This window comes from Prionailurus bengalensis, chromosome D3 (genome assembly GCF_016509475.1).
Source record: "Prionailurus bengalensis isolate Pbe53 chromosome D3, Fcat_Pben_1.1_paternal_pri, whole genome shotgun sequence".
Taxonomy (NCBI): domain Eukaryota; kingdom Metazoa; phylum Chordata; class Mammalia; order Carnivora; family Felidae; genus Prionailurus; species Prionailurus bengalensis.
This window is the reverse complement of record NC_057356.1, coordinates 19,357,827-19,376,981: the sequence shown is the minus strand read 5'-3', so window position 1 is coordinate 19,376,981 and position 19,155 is coordinate 19,357,827. Positions and strand designations below refer to the sequence as shown.

The 19,155-nt window shown below is 37.8% G+C and overlaps 1 protein-coding gene across 2 annotated transcripts in view; it reads left to right on the top strand.

Annotated features, from left to right (window-relative positions):
* Window positions 1-19,155, top strand: part of SPECC1L (sperm antigen with calponin homology and coiled-coil domains 1 like) — a 143,398-nt gene that overhangs the window by 103,849 nt on the left and 20,394 nt on the right. For both annotated transcript variants that reach the window (XM_043557898.1, XM_043557899.1), the window contains exon 13: window positions 3,347-3,449. In XM_043557898.1, coding sequence (XP_043413833.1) covers window positions 3,347-3,449 — 103 coding nt within the window. The remainder of the gene's footprint in view (window positions 1-3,346; window positions 3,450-19,155) is intronic.

Here is a 19,155-nt window from a genome sequence, read left to right as displayed (position 1 = left end):
AGAAGGGTGAGTAACCAAGGTTTGGGGGAGCTATGGGTAGGTGGTACAGCATGTGCAGAGAGGATGGGCACAGAAGACCAGAGGAAGGTGTGGACCCACCATATCTTGGGGCAGTGGAAGAAAAGATTGGTAGGGTAGGATGTGGCTAGGCATGGAACCTCCTTACAGTCAAATTGAATCACTTTGATATAGTAGGAGATATAAAGTGGGGTAAATAAATCAGAGTGAGGAGATGATTCAAGGATTCTTCCATTGTGGACAAAAATCGGGGAACACAACTGAAATGACATTATAATATTTTGGGGACAAAGATGCTGAGTCCGAATCAGTATGACAGCAGTGGAAATGGTGAAGGGAAGGTGGGACTCAGGAGGCTTTTCACAGGGAAAGATGATTGGTTTTGGCAGCAGGTTTCCAGAAAAGGACTGGAAGAATGAGAGCCACCAGAGACGGTTCTAATTGTTCTAGACCAGAAGGTGGGAACATGGTGCCACACTGATCTTTGGTAAACAGTACCTGAAAATGTAGTAGTATATTTTATTCATACTTCTCTTATGTCAGAATCCATTTGGGACTAAGAAGTAGTTATAATTTAGAGGAAAAAAAACATTTCAAAAAGATAGCATACATCGTATATAGGGGTGAGGAAAACTGTCGAGGTGTATTGGGAAGCATTGAAGGAGGGATAGGAGTGGATTTCAGAACTTTAGCCTTATATGTATGAGAATAAAATGGAATGTTTGGCCTTTCAAACTCAAGTTATATACTTTAGTTTAAAGCTCTGACTCTAGGGGCTCAACCTCTAAGAATAGTGGTCCTATAAGCTCTGCGCCATCAGAGCAAGTAGGGGTGGAGTGATGATGAGGGTAGCTCATGCTCTGCCTAGGCTCATGCAGGGAGAGCACTGTTCACACCTGTCTCTGTCCTGGGTGGTAGGCCATACCTGTAGTATGCCTGTGGGAAGTGCACCCACTCTTCTGGCTCCCCTACTCAGAAGCTGTGATCTTCAACTGGAAGGTGTCTTCATCTTATAATGAAGAGGTTATGAGAGACGACCCTCCAGCTCTGGGAGGCTCTTTTCTGAAGCTTGCCATTGTAGTCCATAAAGTTAACTCTTCTTTGATGCTTTAATTTTAAGCTGTTTCTATAAACAAACAGACCTGGTGTGAGCCAGAGTAAACCTTTCACATTGATTATAGTATTATTTTAATCATGTTGGAGATTTATTCATTCATGGATTCATTCATTCATTCATTTGGCTTGGTTTTTTGTGTTCGTATTTCATTAACTTTATTCTCATTCTCTTTTCCTATGTTCAGTGGTATTATAACACACTTCTTTGGGCTTTTTAAACCAAAGCAGGAGTCTGGTGGGCTGGCATGCAAACATAAAAGTATATTTCTTCAAGACAGCAGTCTTAACTCCTTGCTGGAAATTTTTGTATTTTACTTTTGGTTCTAAGATAAATCAAACTGATGCTGCTTCAGCACACCTCTGAATTGGAAAAGCTTCAGTTATAAATATGTACTCTTTGATTTTCTAGCATAGCTTAAAGGGTGAAAACAGAATCAATGCACTGAAGAATATTAAACCACTTGTAATATAGTAGCCTTTAGGATACTTATTGGGCATAAGTATACTTATGGGGTGTGGGATAGAATCTCTGCTTTATTCCTAAAGTAATCACTAAAAAATAGAACAAACTTTTAAGGGTATGCCACTTACCCTTAAAAGAGCAGGTCATTTTGGAAGTGCTCTCTCTCCAGGTATTCGTCAAGTAGTTACTAAAAGGCAGGATTTGGTCCAGGATATGTCAGATTGTATGCCTTACTTGCTTCATCAGCAGAGTGATCACAAAATCTTTTTTGATTCATTGTCTTATTTAGAGCAGGATATTTATTCTGTCTTCAAGGAAATTGACAGTGCCTAAAGGGTACCCTACATATAATTTTAAGACATGAATTGTAAGTAGCCGTTGTTGTTGTTGTTGTTTTTTTTTTTTTTGAACTCCTGTGGTGTGTCTACTTTATAGTAAACTTTGAAGTTCCTTGAGGGGGCAGGAACCCTGTGTTGTTCACTATCCATTGCCTGGCAGAGTGGTGTTCCATAAGGAGGTATTGAACAAGTGAGTGAGTTTACAGAAAAATCCCATTTTCTATGCAAGATAAAACTCTAGTTACCTGTAGTCAATAAAGAGTGTATATCTTCACAATAAACACATTTGAAACATTTTATGAATGTTTTAATGTGTGTTGCCATCTGTTGTCTTATCTGCTTCCCCTAAATGTAAGCACCTTGAAGGTAGGAACTATGCCTTTTAATCCTTTACTTTGCATAATCTTGCCCTTTGTATCTACAATAAGTGATTTATTTTTATTTATATTTAAAAAAATTTTTTTTACATTTATTTTTGAGAGAGAGAGAGACAGAGCACAAGTGGGGGAGGGGCAGAGAGAGAGGGAGACACAGAATCCAAAGCAGGCTCCAGGCTCTGAGCTGTCAGCAACAGAACCTGACGCGGGGCTTGAACTCATAAACTGTGAGATATGACCTGAGCCAAGTTGGACACTTAACCAAATGAGCCACCCAGGGGCCCCAAGTGATTTATTTATTTATTTTTTTAAATAGTTAAAAAAATTTTTTTAATGTTTATTTATTTTTGACAGAGAGAGACAGAGCATGAGCAGGGGAGGGGCAGAGAGAGAGGGAGACACAGAATCCGAAGCAGGCTCCAGGCCCTGAGCTGTCAGCAGCACAGAGACCGATGCGGTGCTCGAGCTCACAGACCGTGAGATCATGACCTGAGCTGAAGTCCGACAGACGCTCAATCGACTGAGCCATCCAGGCGCCCCCCCCACCCCCCACCAAGTGATTTATTTTTTAAAAAAAGATGAAATGATTGAGGACATAAAAGGTTGAAAACAAAAACTAGTAAAATAAAACTAAAGCATAAAGATTATGGAAGGGCAAGATACTGAATAAGTCGGCCATAGCAGCTTTCATATGCAGCCACTGTCAGGTTGTTTTTCCTCCTGAGCATTCTGGAAAGCATTCCATTAATTGTGAGTGCACACCATACTAAATCTTTGCCAGTTTCCATGTGGATAATGAACAGAGTCCATCCCTTCAGATAGCAGAAACTGGGTCTGTGAGGATCCTGTAAAAATTGAGAAGTAAAATCAATTGAATGAAAGCCTACATCTTGCTATTAGATGCCTTAGTATGTGCAATTATCCCTTCCAGGAATGCAAACTGACACTGTTCTCTTTCTTCTTTGTGGGATTTCTGGTTTATAATGTGCTCAAATAAAAAATATTTTAACTTTGGATTCCTTATTTTCACTTAGGGAAGAAAGGAAAGACCCTCTGTCCGCCTTGGCGAGAGAATATGGAGGATCAAAGAGGAATGCTTTGCTGAAGTGGTGTCAGAAGAAAACAGAAGGCTATCAGGTAATCATATAGTTCCTTTCTCCCATATGAGCAAGGGCCAAACCAGGTGCTGGAGTGTCAGAGCTTGCTACACATCTCACATTAAAATGGGGAATCCTGTGCTGAATTTCAGGATCACATTCAACACAAAGTCTATCCCAAACTTGGCTGAGTGTCACTTGGATGGCATAAATTTTTTACCTTACCAGAGTAGCTAATCTTTCCAGTACTTTTATTCAGCTATTATAACACTTTCTTTTTTTTTTTCTTTTTTTTTTTTTATTTATTTTTTAAAAAAAAAATTTTTTTTTTCAACGTTTATTTATTTTTGGGACAGAGAGAGACAGAGCATGAACGGGGGAGGGGCAGAGAGAGAGGGAGACACAGAATCGGAAACAGGCTTCAGGCTTCGAGCCATCAGCCCAGAGCCTGACGCGGAGCTTGAACTCACGGACCACGAGATCGTGACCTGGCTGAAGTCGGACGCTTAACCGACTGTGCCACCCAGGCACCCCTCTTTTTTTTTTTTTAACATTTATTTATTATTGAGAGACAGAGACAGAGCATGAGCATGGGAGGGGCAGAGAGAGGAGGAGACACAGAATCCAAAGCAGGCTCCAGGCTCTGAGCTGTTATCACAGAGCCCGATGCGGGGCTCGAACCCACAAACTGCGAGATCATGACCTGAGCCGAAGTCGGATGCTTAACTGACTGAGCCACCCAGGCGCCCCAATATAACACTTTCTTAACTAATTCCTGTTAACTGCCTTCACTGAGGTCCCATCTGATCTAAGAGTGAAAATATATTTATTTTACTTTAAATTAATATTTTCATCAATGATTAAAATTATAAAGTTTATGTTATATTTTACTACAATAAAAAATTACTTAGCAAAAAAATAAAAGTAAATGAATGGGATATAAGTAAATAGAAAATCAGCAAGGATGTACATGACTTGAAGTATATACTAGATACTATATATCTAGATACTAAATATAGATAGATAGTGTATCTGCATATCTGTACAGATATATATGGATAAATGAGTTATATTCTGTATAGGCTTGGAAACTCCTGGCATCCAACAACAGAAGAATACACATTCTTCTCAGGTGCACATAGAACATCACAAGTTAGGGTATATGTTGGGTCATAAAATGACTCAATAAATTTGAACAAAGATTGAGATTATATCGAGTATCTTTTCTAACCATAGTGGAATGAAATTAGAAATGTGTAACAGAAGGAAAATTCACAACTAAGTGGAAATTAAACACAATTTCTAGATAATCAGTGGGCAAAGAATAAATCACAAGGGAAATTAGAAAATAAGAATGAAAGTGAAAACACAACATATCAAAACTTATGGGAGGCATTGAAAGCAGCTCTCTGAGGGAAATTTATAACCATAAACACCTACCTTTAAAGAGAAGAAATCTCAAATCAATATCCTAACCTTTCACTTTAGGAAAGTAGAAAAAGAAGAGCAATCTGAGCCAAAAGCAATCAGAAGGAAAGAAATAAAGATTACAGGAGACAAAACAGTAGAGAAGATTAATGAAACCAAAAGTTGGTTCTTGGAAAAGATCAACAGATCAACAAACCTTTTGCTAGATGGACAAAGGAAAAAAGAGCAGACTAAAATTAAAAATCAGGAATAAAAGAGGGGACATTACTAGTGACCTCACAGAAATAGGGAATACTTATTTACTTAGTAAATAATAATAGGAATACTTAAAAGGGAATACTATGAACAATTGTATGCTGACAAATTGGGTAACCTAGGTATGAAAGGGGAAATTCTTAAGTATGCAAACTATCAATTATGACCCAAGAAGAAAGAAAATCTGGATAGACCTATAACAATGAAAGAGACTGAATTATTAATCAAAAGACTTCCAACAGAGAAAAGCTCAAGGCCAGATAGCTTCATTGGTGAATTCTGCCAAATGTTTACAAGAATTAACACTAGTCTTTCTCAAACTCTTCCAAAAACAGAAGAGAGAACACTTTGTGACTTACTCCCTGAGGCCAATTTACCCTGATAACCAGCCCAGAAAAAAACGTTGTAAAGAAAACTATGGATCAATATTCTTTATGCAAAAATTCTTAAGAAAATACTGGCAAACAATCGAGGAGCAAATAAAAAGAATCCTACACCATGACCAAGTGGGATTTATCCCTGGAATGCAAGGTTGGTTCAACATATGATAATCAACATATAATAAAGGGAAAAAACGAAGATAATCATGTCAGTAGGCACAGAAAGAACACTTGACAAAATTAAAAACCTATTTATGATAAAAAATAGCAAATTGGGAATAGAAGGGGGCTTTCTCAGTCTGTTAAAGAGCATATGTGAAAAACCCACAGCTCACAGCATACCTCATGGTGAAAGACTTTGAAAGCTTTCCCTTTGAAAGCTGTTATCATATGAGGAACAAAAAAGGATGTCCACTCTCACCACTTCTATTCAGTATTTTCCTGGAAATTCTAGCTAGAGCAGTTGGGCAAGAGAAAAAAATAAGTTATTGAAGAGGAAGAAGTAAAACCATCTCTGCAGATGACATGATTTATATCTAGAAAGTCTTAAAGAATTAACATACAAACTGTTAGAGCTAATAAACATTCAGCTAAATTGCAGGATACAAGGTCAGTATACTAAAACCACTTGCATTTCTATACACTAGTAATGGAAACTCTGAAAATGAAATTAAAACACTCCCATTTGCAATAACATCAAAAAGAATAAAGTACTTAGAAATAAATTTAACCAAAGTGGGGGAGGGAACAAGGCTTTTACACTTAAAACTGTAAAACATTGCTGAAAGAAATTAAAGAAAATCTAAATAAATGGGAAGACATCCCATGTTCATGAATTGGAAGTTTTGATACATGGTACAACATGAATGAACTTAGAAAATATGCTTTTTGAAGAAGCCAGACAGGAAGCTCCAGGCTAAAAGCCTTAAGTACTCCAGCACAGGCAGCACGGAGCCTGCCTGGGATTTTCTCTTCTCTTTCTCTGCCCCTTCCCAGCTTGCATTCTCTTTCTCTCCTTCCCCCTCCCTCCCTCCCTCCCTCCCTCCCTCCCTCTCACTCTCAAATAAATAAATAAATAAATAAATAAATAAATAAGACAAACTTTTAAAAAGTTAAATAATCAAATTTAGATGATTCAAGCCTTAAATCAATGATTTAACTAATGTCCCTTGGTTCCTTTCCACTTAAATTCTCTGATTATAATCCTAAAGTACATTGTTTTGGTTGAAAAAACAAAAAAACACAAATCTGAGGGAAGTGAAGGGGGAGAAGTGTAGGGGAGAAGAGCAAAGCTAATCCCAAGGTACTTTGAGGAAAGCTACAGGGGGGCCCTGAGGTCCTGTGGAGTTTTCATGAGTTGGATGCCCTGCTTAGGAGTTTGTAGTGTAGGAAACTGTCACTCCCTGTTGGCATCTGTCCACACTTGTACCCACAAGGAAACATTTGAGGCTTCAGTGAACATGGGATTTGTCATGCGGCTGGTTCCAGATGGTTCCCCCCATTAAGACTTTTGGAAATGGGCATACCAAAGATTTTGTCTTATCCTTCTGTAGTGTTAAGTAGACATTACAGATACCCTCCCATATCGCTGCTCTTATAAGGAAATCTTTATTACAGAAGTACTCCAACTGTTATAACACACACACACATCAACTTAAAAACTTCAATTAATAATTTTAAGTTTTTTTTCATTGAGTGGGTACTTACAGGACAGGGAGAAGTATAATGCATACCAGAATAATGAACATAGATAAAACCTTTCTGTACACTAGATGGTCTTATGCTACAAACCCATTTTCCCCTTTCTTTACCTCCTGTGGACACTTCTGTAATGATAACCTACGTGTGGCTTTTTTGTTTGTCTTACTTTTTCTTTCCTGTGACACAGATCTCTTTACTCTTGCTGTTTAAAAGTGGATAGGATGCTGGTTCTTTTATTTCAAACTCTGTGAGTTAAAATTGGACAGTTTGAAATGAAAAACCTTTGTAAGCTGAAAGATATATCTGATAAAGCTCTTAATTTGTCAAGAGCCGTGTAAGAAGTGCCAGAGCCCTTCCCTTATCTAGTTTGAAGTATGGATGACCATACCCATCCTTAGGAGCCAGCAGTTTGGGACCAGTTTTTTTTTCTTTTTTCTTTTTTTTTTTTTGGTCTCTGACTACTCACAGTCTACAGGAAAGGGCAGGTTGTGACACTTGACTAGCTCACTAGAGCAGGACCTGTTACGTGACACTCAGCACATACTGCTTTCTCAGGCCCCAAATGCATCATTAATGCTTGGACCATGCATGCTTTATGTCGTAGAAGCTGTCTAATCAACGGAGATAGATTCCCTAATACCATATCATCTTCCTTTAACTCTCTTAAGAGTCATCCTAAAATAATTGTGCTAATCACTGTAACTTCATTAACCATCCATTATAAAACAAGCCCTTCTGAGTTTGCCTTTTATCTAACGAATACACTTTCTCTTTTAAATTGTGTCCTGCCACTTATTGTTCACTGAAGTTTTAGAATACTAGAATTATTACTGTTGGCCTTGGCATTCTGATTTACTGTCGGGTTTACAAATGTGGGGCTGAAAACCCCCACAGGACAAATGACAGCCTCAAAGCTGTATCATGAGTCCATGACATCATACTAACAACCTTTAGCATTATTGCTTTAAGGATTAAATCTTCCTTGTGTTTTAAATCAGTGCCTCATTTTCTACACATTATGTTTTTATTTATTTTTTATACAGTTATGCTTTTAAGTTTAATGTAAATATGCAGTTAACATTATTTTTTTTAACTTTATTTATTTTGAGAGAGAGAGTGTGTGTGTGCAGGAGGGGCAGAGAGCAAGAATCCCAGGCAGGCTCTATACCGTCAATGTGGAGCCTGACACAGGGCTTGAACTCACAAACCACAAGATCATGACCTGAGCCAAAGTCAGACGCTTAACCAACTGGGCCACCCAGGCACCCCTAACATTAATAATTCTTAAGCGCTTATGGGGAAAAGTGCTCATACATTGCCCTATTTCATAACCTCTATAATTTCTCCTTCCCAGAGGCAACTACTTTCAATTCTTCTGGCTATGTTTGGTTAGGGATTGACAATATCAGATTGATAAGGTAACTGAGAAAATAATTTATAGTTTCAGTATATTTTCTTTGATTATAAATTTTATATTTAGCAGCTTTATATTTAGTTGGTGTACCATTGTTTTCTTGTTCTGGAAAAACCTAACTGAATACAATCAAGGAGCCTCTAAAGGTTAATTTAAGAGAGCCCTACTTTGTTTTTTGGGTTTTTTTTTTTTTTTTCAGTTTTTAAATTTTTTAAATTTTTTTTATTTTTTAATATATGAAATTTATTGTCAAATTGGTTTCCATACAACACCCAGTACTCATCCCAAAAGATGCCCTCTTCAGTACCCATCACCTACACTCCCCTCCCTCCCACCCCCCATCAACCCTCAGTTTGTTTTCAGTTTTTAAGAGTCTCTTATGCTTTAAGAGAGCCCTACTTTGGATGAAAAATCTTTGTTTTCTGATAAAATGCCAGACCTAGAATTGGATTATTTAATTGGATTATTCTGTACACTTAATCTTGTACAGAATAGTTTTTTTTTAATTTAATTTTTTTAATTTACATCCAAATTAGTTAGCATATAGTGCAGCAATGATTTCAGGAGTATATTCCTTAATGCCCCTTACTCATTTAGCCCATCCCACCTCCCATAGTCCCTCCAGTATCCCTCTGTTTGTTCTCCATATTTAAGAGTCTCATGTTTTGTCCCTCTCCCTGTTTTTCTATTATTTTTGCTTCCCTTAGGTTCATCTGTTCTGTGTCTTAAAGTCTTCATATGAGTGAAGTCATATGATATTTGTCTTTGACTAATTTCACTTAGCATAATACCCTCTAGTTCCATCCACGTAGTTGCAAATGACAAGATTTCATTCTTTTTGATTGCCGAGTAATACTCCATTGTATATACATGTACCACATCTTCTTTATCCATTTATCTCTCGATGGATATTTGGGCTCTTTCCATACTTCGGCTGTTGTTGATAGTGCTGCTATAAACATTGGGGTGTATGTGTCCCTTCAAAACAGCATACCTGTATCCCTTGGATATATATCTTAGTAATGCAATTGCTGGGTCATAGGGTAGTTCTATTTTTAATTTTTTGAGGAACCTCCATACTGTTTTCCAGAGTGGCTGCACCAACTTGCATTCCCACCAACAATGCCAAAGGGATCCTCTTTCTCCGCATCTTCACCAACATCTGTTGTTGCCTGAATTGTTAATGTTAGCCATTCTGACAGGTATAAGGTGGTATCTCATTGTGGTTTTGATTTGTATTTCCCTGATGATGAGTGAGTTGAGCATTTTTTCATGTGTCATTTGGCCACCTGGATGTCTTTCCTGGAGAAGGGTCTTTTGCTCATTTCTTCACTGGATTTTTTTGTTTTTTGGGTGTTGAGTTTGACAAGTCCTTTATAGATTTTGGATACTAACCTTCTATCTGATATGTCATTTGCAAATATCTTCTCTCATTCCATCAGTTGCCTTTTAGTTTTGCTGATTGTTTCCTTCGCTGTGCAGAAGCTTTTTATTTTGATGAGGTCCCAGTAATTCATTTTTGCTTTTGTTTCCCTTGCCTCTGGAGACATATTGAGTAAGCAGAGGTTGAGTAAGAAGATCAAAGAGGTTTTGCCTGCTTTCCTCCTTGAGGATTTTGATGGTTTCCTGTCTTACGTTTAGGTCTTTCATCCATTTTGAGTTTATTTTTGTGTATGGTGTAAGGAAGTGGTCCAGGTTCATTCTTCTGCATGTTGCTGTCCCGTTTTCCCAGCACCACTTGCTGAAGAGACTGTCTTTATTCCATTGGATATTCTTTCCTGCTTTGTCAAATATTAGTTGGTCATCCGTTTGTGGGTCCACTTCTGGGTTCTCTATTCTGTTCCATTGATCTGAGTGTCTGTTTTTGTGCCAGTATCATACTGTCTTGATGATTACAGCTTTGTAGTACAGCTTGAAGTCCAGGATTGTGATGCCTCCTGCTTTGTTTGGTTTTCTTTTCCTTTTTCTTAAAAAAATTTTTTTAATGTTTATTTTTGAGAGACAGAGAGTGCAAGTGGGGGAGGGGCAGAGAAAGGGAGACACAGAATCTGAAGCAGGCTCCAGGCTCTTTGTTGTCAGCACAGAGCTTGACACGGGGCTCTAACTCATGGGTCATGAGATCATGACCTGAGCTGAAGTCAGAGGCTTAACTGACTGAGCCACCCAGGCTCCCCTGGTTTTCTTTTTCAAGATTGCTTTGGCTATTCAGGGTCTTTTCTGGTTCCATACAAATTTTAGGATTATTTGTTCTAGCTCTGAAGAATGCTGGTGTTATTTTGATAGGGATTGCATTGAATATGTAGATTGCTTTGGGTAGTATCGACATTTTAACAATATTTGCTCTTCCTATCCAGGAGCATGGAATCTTTTTCCATTTTTTTGTGTCTTCTTCAATTTCTTTCATAAGCTTTCTCTAGTTTTCAGTGTATAGATTTTTTTACCTCTTTGGTTAGATTTATTCCTAGGTATTTTATGGGTTTTGGTGCAATTGTAAATGGGATTGATTCCTTGATTTCCCTTTCTGTTGCTTCATAGTTGGTGTATAGGAATGCAATCGATTTCTGTGCATTGATTTTATATCCTGCAACTTTGTTGAATTCATGAATCAGTTCTAGCAGTTTTTTTGGTGGAATCTTTTGGGTTTTCCATGTAGAGTATCATGTCGTCTGTGAAGAGTGAAAGTTTGACCTCCTCCTGGCTGATTTGGATGCCTTTTATTTCTTTGTGTTGTCTGATTGCAGAGGCTGAGACTTCCAACTATGTTGAATAACAGTGATGAGAGTAGACATGCCTGTCTTGTTCCTGATCTTAGAGGGAAAGCTGTCAGTTTTTCCCCATTGAGGATTATGTTAGTGTTGGGTCTTTCGTATATGGCTTTTATGATCTTGAGGTATGATCCTTCTGTCCCTACTTTCTTGAGGGTTTTTATCAAGAAACGATGCTATATTTTGTCAAATGCTTTCTCTGCATCTATTGAGAGGATCATATGGTTCTTGTCCTTTCTTTTATTGATGTGATGAATCACATTAATTGTTTTGCGGATATTGAACTAGCCCTGCATCCCAGGTATAAATCCCACTTGGTCGTGGTGAATAATTTTTTTAATGTATTGTTGGATCCGGCTGGCTAATATCTTGTTGAGGATATTTGCATCCATGTTCGTCAGGAAAATTGGTCTGTAGTTCTCCTTTTTAGTGGGGTCTCTGGTTTTGGAATCAAGGTAATGCTGGTTTCATAGAAAGAGTTTGGAAGTTTTCCTTCCATTTCTATTTTTTGGAACAGCTTCAAGAGAATAGGTGTTAACTCTTCCTTAAATGTTTGGTAGAATTCCCCTGGAAAGTCATCTGGCCCTGGACTCTTGTTTTTTGGGAGATTTTTGATTACTAATTCAATTTCTTTACTGGTTATGGTGGAATAGTTTTAATAAATGAAAAAAAAGGTTTTAGAATTGCCTGAGATAATCTCAAATAAGCATTAAGAAGTATTATTGAGGTATTTGCTCATTAATACTTGGGCTGAAGAACAAAAGATTGTACATGTCTTAGTGGAAGTTAGTGGAAAAAGAAGAATTGATGGACTTGAATGGTTGGAAGTGATGTTTTTATATGCTGTGCTTTACTTGCATTCTAGCAATTTTTCCTGATACAAAAATTAACTTACCAAATACATACTAAAGTCTGTGCCAGATAGTGTTATGGGTGTTAAAGCAGAATCAGTAAGTAAAAAGAATTTCTATTCTCAGGAAGCTTATGGACTAGTCAGTAAAATACACATCAATAATTAAAACTAATTAGAACTTCTTTTTAGGTAAGAATATCAGACCAGACTCCACTTAGAATTACTATGTTGTTTAAAATACACACACACACACACACACACACACACACACACACACACACGTGTCTGCACGTGTGTGTGTGTGTGTGTGTGTGTGTGTGTGTGTGTGTGTGTGTTTGAAGGCACTGGAGACTAACCTAGGCAACTAAGACCAATTTGGCAGAAACCAGAATTGCAGAAAGAAAACACATTGAGCTGAGCCCCATATTTACCCCTGCTTTTTTAAATCTTTGGACTATTTGCCAACTCTTGGCATGGGACAGAGACCAAACAGAAAAAGTAGTAGTCCAGAGCTTGTTTCAGAGTCTCTGAGTAGGGATGCTAAAATTTGAGCTACAAGGACAGTCAAGATTTGAGGGTCCTAAATCTCAGGGAAAAGACAATCCCAGGGTAGTGAGCTCCATGTTTGACTTAGCTTTTGCCCTCAAGGTTGTTTGTCATGTCCTAAGGTGTGCGGAGGCAGGCTTAGAGAAACTCAGAAGCTGGGGCCAAGAGGGTAACAATTTCAGCCCCATTTTATTGAAAAAAACTCCCCATTGAACGGTCTTTGCACCCTTGTCAAAATTCATTGACTATTCATGGTTTATTTACTTATTTCCTTGTCTGGTCTTTTTATTCTCTTTCATTGGTATATAGGTCTGCCCATGCCAGTACTACAGTATTTTCATCACTGTAGCTATGCAGTAAGTTTTGAAATCAGGAAGTGTGAGTCCTCTAGCTTTGTTCTTATTTTTATAAGATTGTTTTGACTACTCAGGGTCCCTTGAGATTTGTTACTGATTTTAGGAGGATTTTTCTCTTTCTGCAAAAAAAATTCTCATTGGGACATTGGTAGGGATTGCACTGAATCTGTAGATCACTTTGGGTAATAATAACATCGTAACAGTATTAAGTATTCCACCCCATGAATATGGGATGTCTTTACTTTCTTTCAGCAGAATTTTGTAGGTTTTATCATACAAGTCCTTTACCTCCTGGATTAAGTTGGTTCCTATTTGTTTTATCCTTTCTGGTGCTCCTGTAAATGGAATTATTTTCTAATTTCCCTTTTAGGTTCATAGTTAGTGTATAGAAATGCAGTTGATTTTTGTATGTTGACCTTTATCCTGCTATTTTGCTGAATTCATTTATTATATCTAACAGTTTGTATGTATGGAATTTTTAGGGCTTTCTACAGAGAAGATCATATCGTCTGCAGACAGTGATGATTTTACTTCTTCTTTTCCAATATGGATGCCTTTTGTTTCTCTTTCTTGCCTGATTGCCCCAGCTAGAACTTCCAGAACTATGTTGAATAGAAGTGGCAAAAGTGGACATCCTTGGCTTGTTCTTCCTCAGCTTAGAAAAAAGCTTTCAGTTTTTCACCATTGAGTGTGATGTTTGCTGTGAGTTTTTCATATACAGCTTTTTATAGTGTGGAGATAATTTCTTTCTTTTTCTGTTTTTCAAGTGTTTTTATCATGAAAGTTTGTTGAGTTTTATTAGATGCTTTTTCTGTATCAACTGAGATGATCATGTGGGTTTTTTCCCCTTCATTCTGTTAATGTGGTTAGTATATCAAAAAAATTGATTTGTGTATGTTGTGAATCATCCTTGCATTCCAGGAATAAGTGCCACTTGGTCATTGTGTATAATCCTTTTAATGTGCTGCTGAATTTGGTTTGCTAGTATTTTGTTGAGGATTTTTGCATCAATATTGGTCTTGAGCATTGTTCTCTGATAGTGTCTTTATCTGGCTTTGGTATCAGAGTAATATTGGCCTCATAGAATGAGGTAGAAAGTGTTACTTCCTCTTCAATTTTTGGAGAAGTTTCAGGAGAATTAGGATTAGTTCTTTAACTGTTATGTAGAATCCACCAACGAAGCCATCAGGTCAAGGGCTTTTCTTTACTGGAAAGTTTTGGTTACTGATTCAGTCATCTTACTAGTTAAACATCTACTCAGATTTTTCTGTTCTTTGTAATTCAGTCTTGATAAGTTTTGTGTTTCTAGGCATTTGTCCATTTCATCTAGGTAATCCAATTTGTTGGCAGACAGTTGTTCATAGTATTCTGTTATTATCCTTTTCATTTCTGTAGAATCTATAGTAATTTGCAATTCCATTTCTGATTTTAGTAATTTGTGGCTTCTTTTTTCCTTAGTCTATCTAAAGGTTTGTCAATGTTTTTACCTTTTAGTGAACCAATTTTTTTATTACATTGATTTTTTTTGTCTGTTGTTTGTTCTCTTGTGTTTACCTCCGCTCTAATCTTTATTATTTACTTTCTTCTGCAAGCTTTGGGTTTAGTTTTTATTTTCCTACTTCCTTAAGTTTTAAAATTGGTTAGTTTGTTGATTTGAGGTCTTATTTTAAAAAATGTTTTTTAATGTTTATTTTTGAGAGAGACTGAGACAGAGTGTGAGTGGGGGAGGGGCAGAGAAGGAGGGAGACACAGAATCAGAAGCAGGCTCCAGACTTTGATCTGTCAGCACAGAGCCTGATGTGGGGCTCAAACCCATGAACCACAAGATCATGACCTGAGCTGAAGTTGGACGCTTAACCTACTGAGCCATCTAGGCACCTCTCTTATTTTTTATGTATAAGAATTTATTGCTATAAATTTCCCCCTAAATTGCTTTCTCTGTATCCCATATATTTTGATACGTTGTGTTTTACTTTACCTTTGTCTCCAATTATTTTCTGATTTCCCTTGTGATTTTTTTCTTTGATCCATTGTTTGTTTAAGATAATTTATTTTGATCGCTTCTCGGCCTTTTGGCTAAGATCATGTGAAGATAATTTATTTTGAGTGGCAAACCAACCATATATTCCTGGGACACATTCTATTCAGTTATGATGTATTATCCTTTGTAGCAAGTCAAATTCAACTTGGTAGAATTCTGTATACAATTTTTTGCATCTATGTCTCTGTGGAGTATTGATCAGTTTGCTTTGTTGATAATGTCTTTCCTGGGATTTGGTATCTGTAATGTTACCCATAGAATGAGTTGGTAAGAATTCTTTCTTCTTCAGTTTTCTGGAAAAGTTTATGTGCAGTCAGTATTACTTCCCTCTTAAATAATTGGTAGAATTCCCCAGTGAAGTCACCTGGTCTGATTCTCTTTGTGGGAAAAATTTTAATTACAAATCCAGTTTGTTTGTTTTTTTTAATGGATACAGAGCTATTCAGATTATGTTTCTTTTGGAGTGAGGTTTGGTTGGTTGTCTTTCAAGGAATCTGTTCATTTTGTCTGAGTTGTAGAATTTATTGGCATAACGTTGTTCATAATATTCCCTTCTTTTAGATATCTGTAGAATCTGAAGTGTTGACTCTGTTCTCATTCCTGACAATGCAACTTGTATATTCCTTTTTTCCTGATTAATCTAGCTAGAGGTTTAAAAGTTATTTATCCTCTTTTTTAATAAAGTTTATTTAGTTATTTTATTATTTTTTTATTTTTTTAAAAATTTTTAATTTTTTTTATTTGTTTTTGAGACAGAGAGAGACAGAGCATGAGCAGGGGAGGGGCAGAGAGAGAGGGAGACACAGATCTGAAGCAGGCTCCAGGCTCTGAGCTGTCAGCACAGAGCCCAATGCAGGGCTTGAACTCACGAACCACGAGATCATCACCTGAGTCGAAGTCGGACACTTAACCTACTGAGCCATCCAGGTGCCCTGAAATCGTTATTTTTCTAATGATTATTCTAGGGATGACAATACATATCTTATCCCAATTGATTTAAGGTTTTTCAGACTTAATATGGTAAAATATAGCAACTTTGCTATATTGATGTGGGTCCTTCACTCTTCCTTTGTGCTGCTTTTGCCATATATATTCAATTTATTTGTGTTATAAACCCAGTAGTACAGTGTTATCGTTATTACTTTGTTCATTGTTATTATTTTTTTTAATTAAAAGAGGGAAACAGATGAGAGCAGTTTTAGGCATGAGGGCTACAGACTCCCACTGTTCTTACCTGCGATTATTTGCCTTTGATTCATTTCCAGAACACTGAAATTATTATTTTTGACAATTTTTTCCAGTTTTATATTTGTTTTTTAGAGAGAGGAATTGTCAATCTCTGCCCCACCACAGCTGGCAGTTTCCTCACATGCTTCCTTTTTGTATTTCTTTTCCCCTCGACTCTCTTTCACTAAGCAACAACAACAAAGGAGTACTTACCCTTTCTTCTCCTAGAATTGTGTGTCCCCGTGAATTGAAGAGTCAGTAGAGTAAGAACTAATGGACAGATAAAAATAGCTCAGTCCCCCATAGCTTCCTTTGAAATATTAGACAGGGTATAGACAAGTAGAAAAAGAAGTTCTCTTAATAAATTTATGAAGTGTTTATATGATGCTTCCTAGTGTCTACCTGGGTAGCCCAGGCACCTGGCATTTGCCACCTTCCCTTGGGCCACTGTGCATTTCCAACACTCTGAAACTTGTGGGGTGAGTGAATTCTCCGGATAAAGGTAGCTTTCCTTACTTGAATATACTGGCCCCCAAAGCTCAGGTTTCTTGTGATTCCTCTTCTTGTTCACTACATCCTGGGGCAGGGAATAGAGAAGCATACCCTACACACATGGTCCCCCTGCCCCTTGTCTGTTCAACTCTGAGGGTGGAATGGTGAACCCTCTCCCCTTCTTTTTGGAGAGGTCTTCAGTCTCTCACACAGAAACATTATGGAGTGGAGTGCCTCTTCCCCCAGTCCTTCTTCCCTGTCTTCTCCTTCCACTTGTGGTTCAAGTTAGGACTGAGGCAGAGAGGGTGGAATGGGAGAGGTCAGGAGAGCTGGGAGTTCTGCCAGTAGATAGAGTGCAGTTAAAATAATACATTCGGAATTCCTGATTGTCAAAGCAAAGCTTAGATGGTTTCATTTCCTCTTCTATAACTGGAATCTTAGGTCACAGGAATGACTTCCCAGAGTTAAAAAAATAAGAAAGGTGCAGGCAGCAGATAAGAGTTTTGTTCTGAATTGAATCTAGGTTGAAAGTCTAAATTTTTTTTTTCTCTTTTACATTGTCAGTTTGGATGGAAGCTAAGTTTCCATGCAGAAATCTTATTGTTTGTAAATATCACTGTTCCAGGGGTTAAAAATACTTGAACAAAGGGAAAAGGAATGGCAGATTTGTAGTCCCACTCAGTCTTCATGTGGATTCCATATACCACTCATTCTCTCCAGTGAAGCCATTCACACTGCCACAGCCTCGTCATTCTCTGCCCTCATGTCCAGAAAACTTGTGGTGGCCCAGTGTGAAGTTCACATGTCTACAAAGAGCTCACATCTCTGAGCTCTTTGCAGGCCTGTGTCCTCTGCTGCACACAGTGGAGGTTAGGCGGGTGGCCTCATGGTCACAGCGGAGTGAAAGAATGGCTTCCTGTTTTCAGGGGATTCCTTTTAATGCCAAACATAGCAGCTGGGAAACACAGTTTTCCCAGAATCACAATGTACTTCTTACATTCTGTTTAAACATAATTTGATAACAACTGTTAACATCTATTTCCAGAAATGTCAAGGCTGTAAATTTTTTTTTAATTAATTGCTTAATACCATTACCATACATTAGTTTGATCAGGGTTTTCGTGCATGGTAGGTGACACTATTCAATCATATTTACCCCCCCTTCCCCCACCCCAGCTGGCTGACAGCCCCCTCCCGTGTACTTGTTATGACTTCATCAACAGAATGGGACTGTGGAAGTGCTAGAGGCCAGAGGGACCTGAGGACTTTGAACAGAGCCCTAGAGGCCTGTTGTTCTCCATAACTCAGGGTTCCATTTCTCTTCCCCTCGTTCTTTCCCCATTTAACTCCCATCCATAATGGAAACCTGCTGGAAGTAGGAACATGGTTTGATTGCCAGTGCTCTTGGTTAGCTGTAATACAATTGTCTCAGGAGTTCATTTGCTTAGATAAAAGTTGAAGTACTTAATCTGAATGAGCAGCCAAAATTCCACTCTTAGAAGTTGGAGAACATTGGTCTTGAGATAACCCCTAGGAATTACGCAGACAGGAGGTTCTACTTCTCAGGTGAGGAAACTGCAAATCAGAGAAATGGCAGACTTGCCTGAGATCATTCACCTGGGCCTCCAAACACCCAGCCTTAGGCTGTTTCTGCTAACTGTCCTGCCTCCCCAGTAGGGTCCCAGGCTCTTCACTAAAATTCTAGTAAATGGGCATTTTTATTATGAGGAATGCTGAGAAATACAGGAGAAATCAGGTAAGTGACATTTTCAAAAGCTGCTTAATTATTTTGCTAAAAGCAGATTCATTAAATTATCTGGGTCAAATAATCTTTATACATCATCTCAGCAGTCCTTTACTGCCTTACATCATGAGAAAGTGTGTGTGTGTGTGTGTGTGTGTGTGTGTGTGTGTGTGTGTGTGTTCATTCACTTTGGATGAGATGCCAACATAACAATATGAAGTCTACAGAGGAGTTGAAATTTGACAGGTTAATTTTATTATATACATGATGCTCTGGCTTTTCACAAATGAGTTTAGCCCAAGGTCATTCAGGAAATTTAGGGTGACCTCTCTGTTTGTAGAAGCAGGTAATTTATAAAGATGCTCTGTTGCTGCCTCACGATACATAATTATGGAAAGGGTAATTAACCATTAGATACTGGAAGGAGGAGGAAAAGACAAACTATTTTCCTTTCCAAATAGGCTCTTTAGATCCAGGAGAAAGGAGGATGGTCTGGTTACCTACTGCTATTTAACAGTCACCACCCCAAAAGTTAATAGCTTAA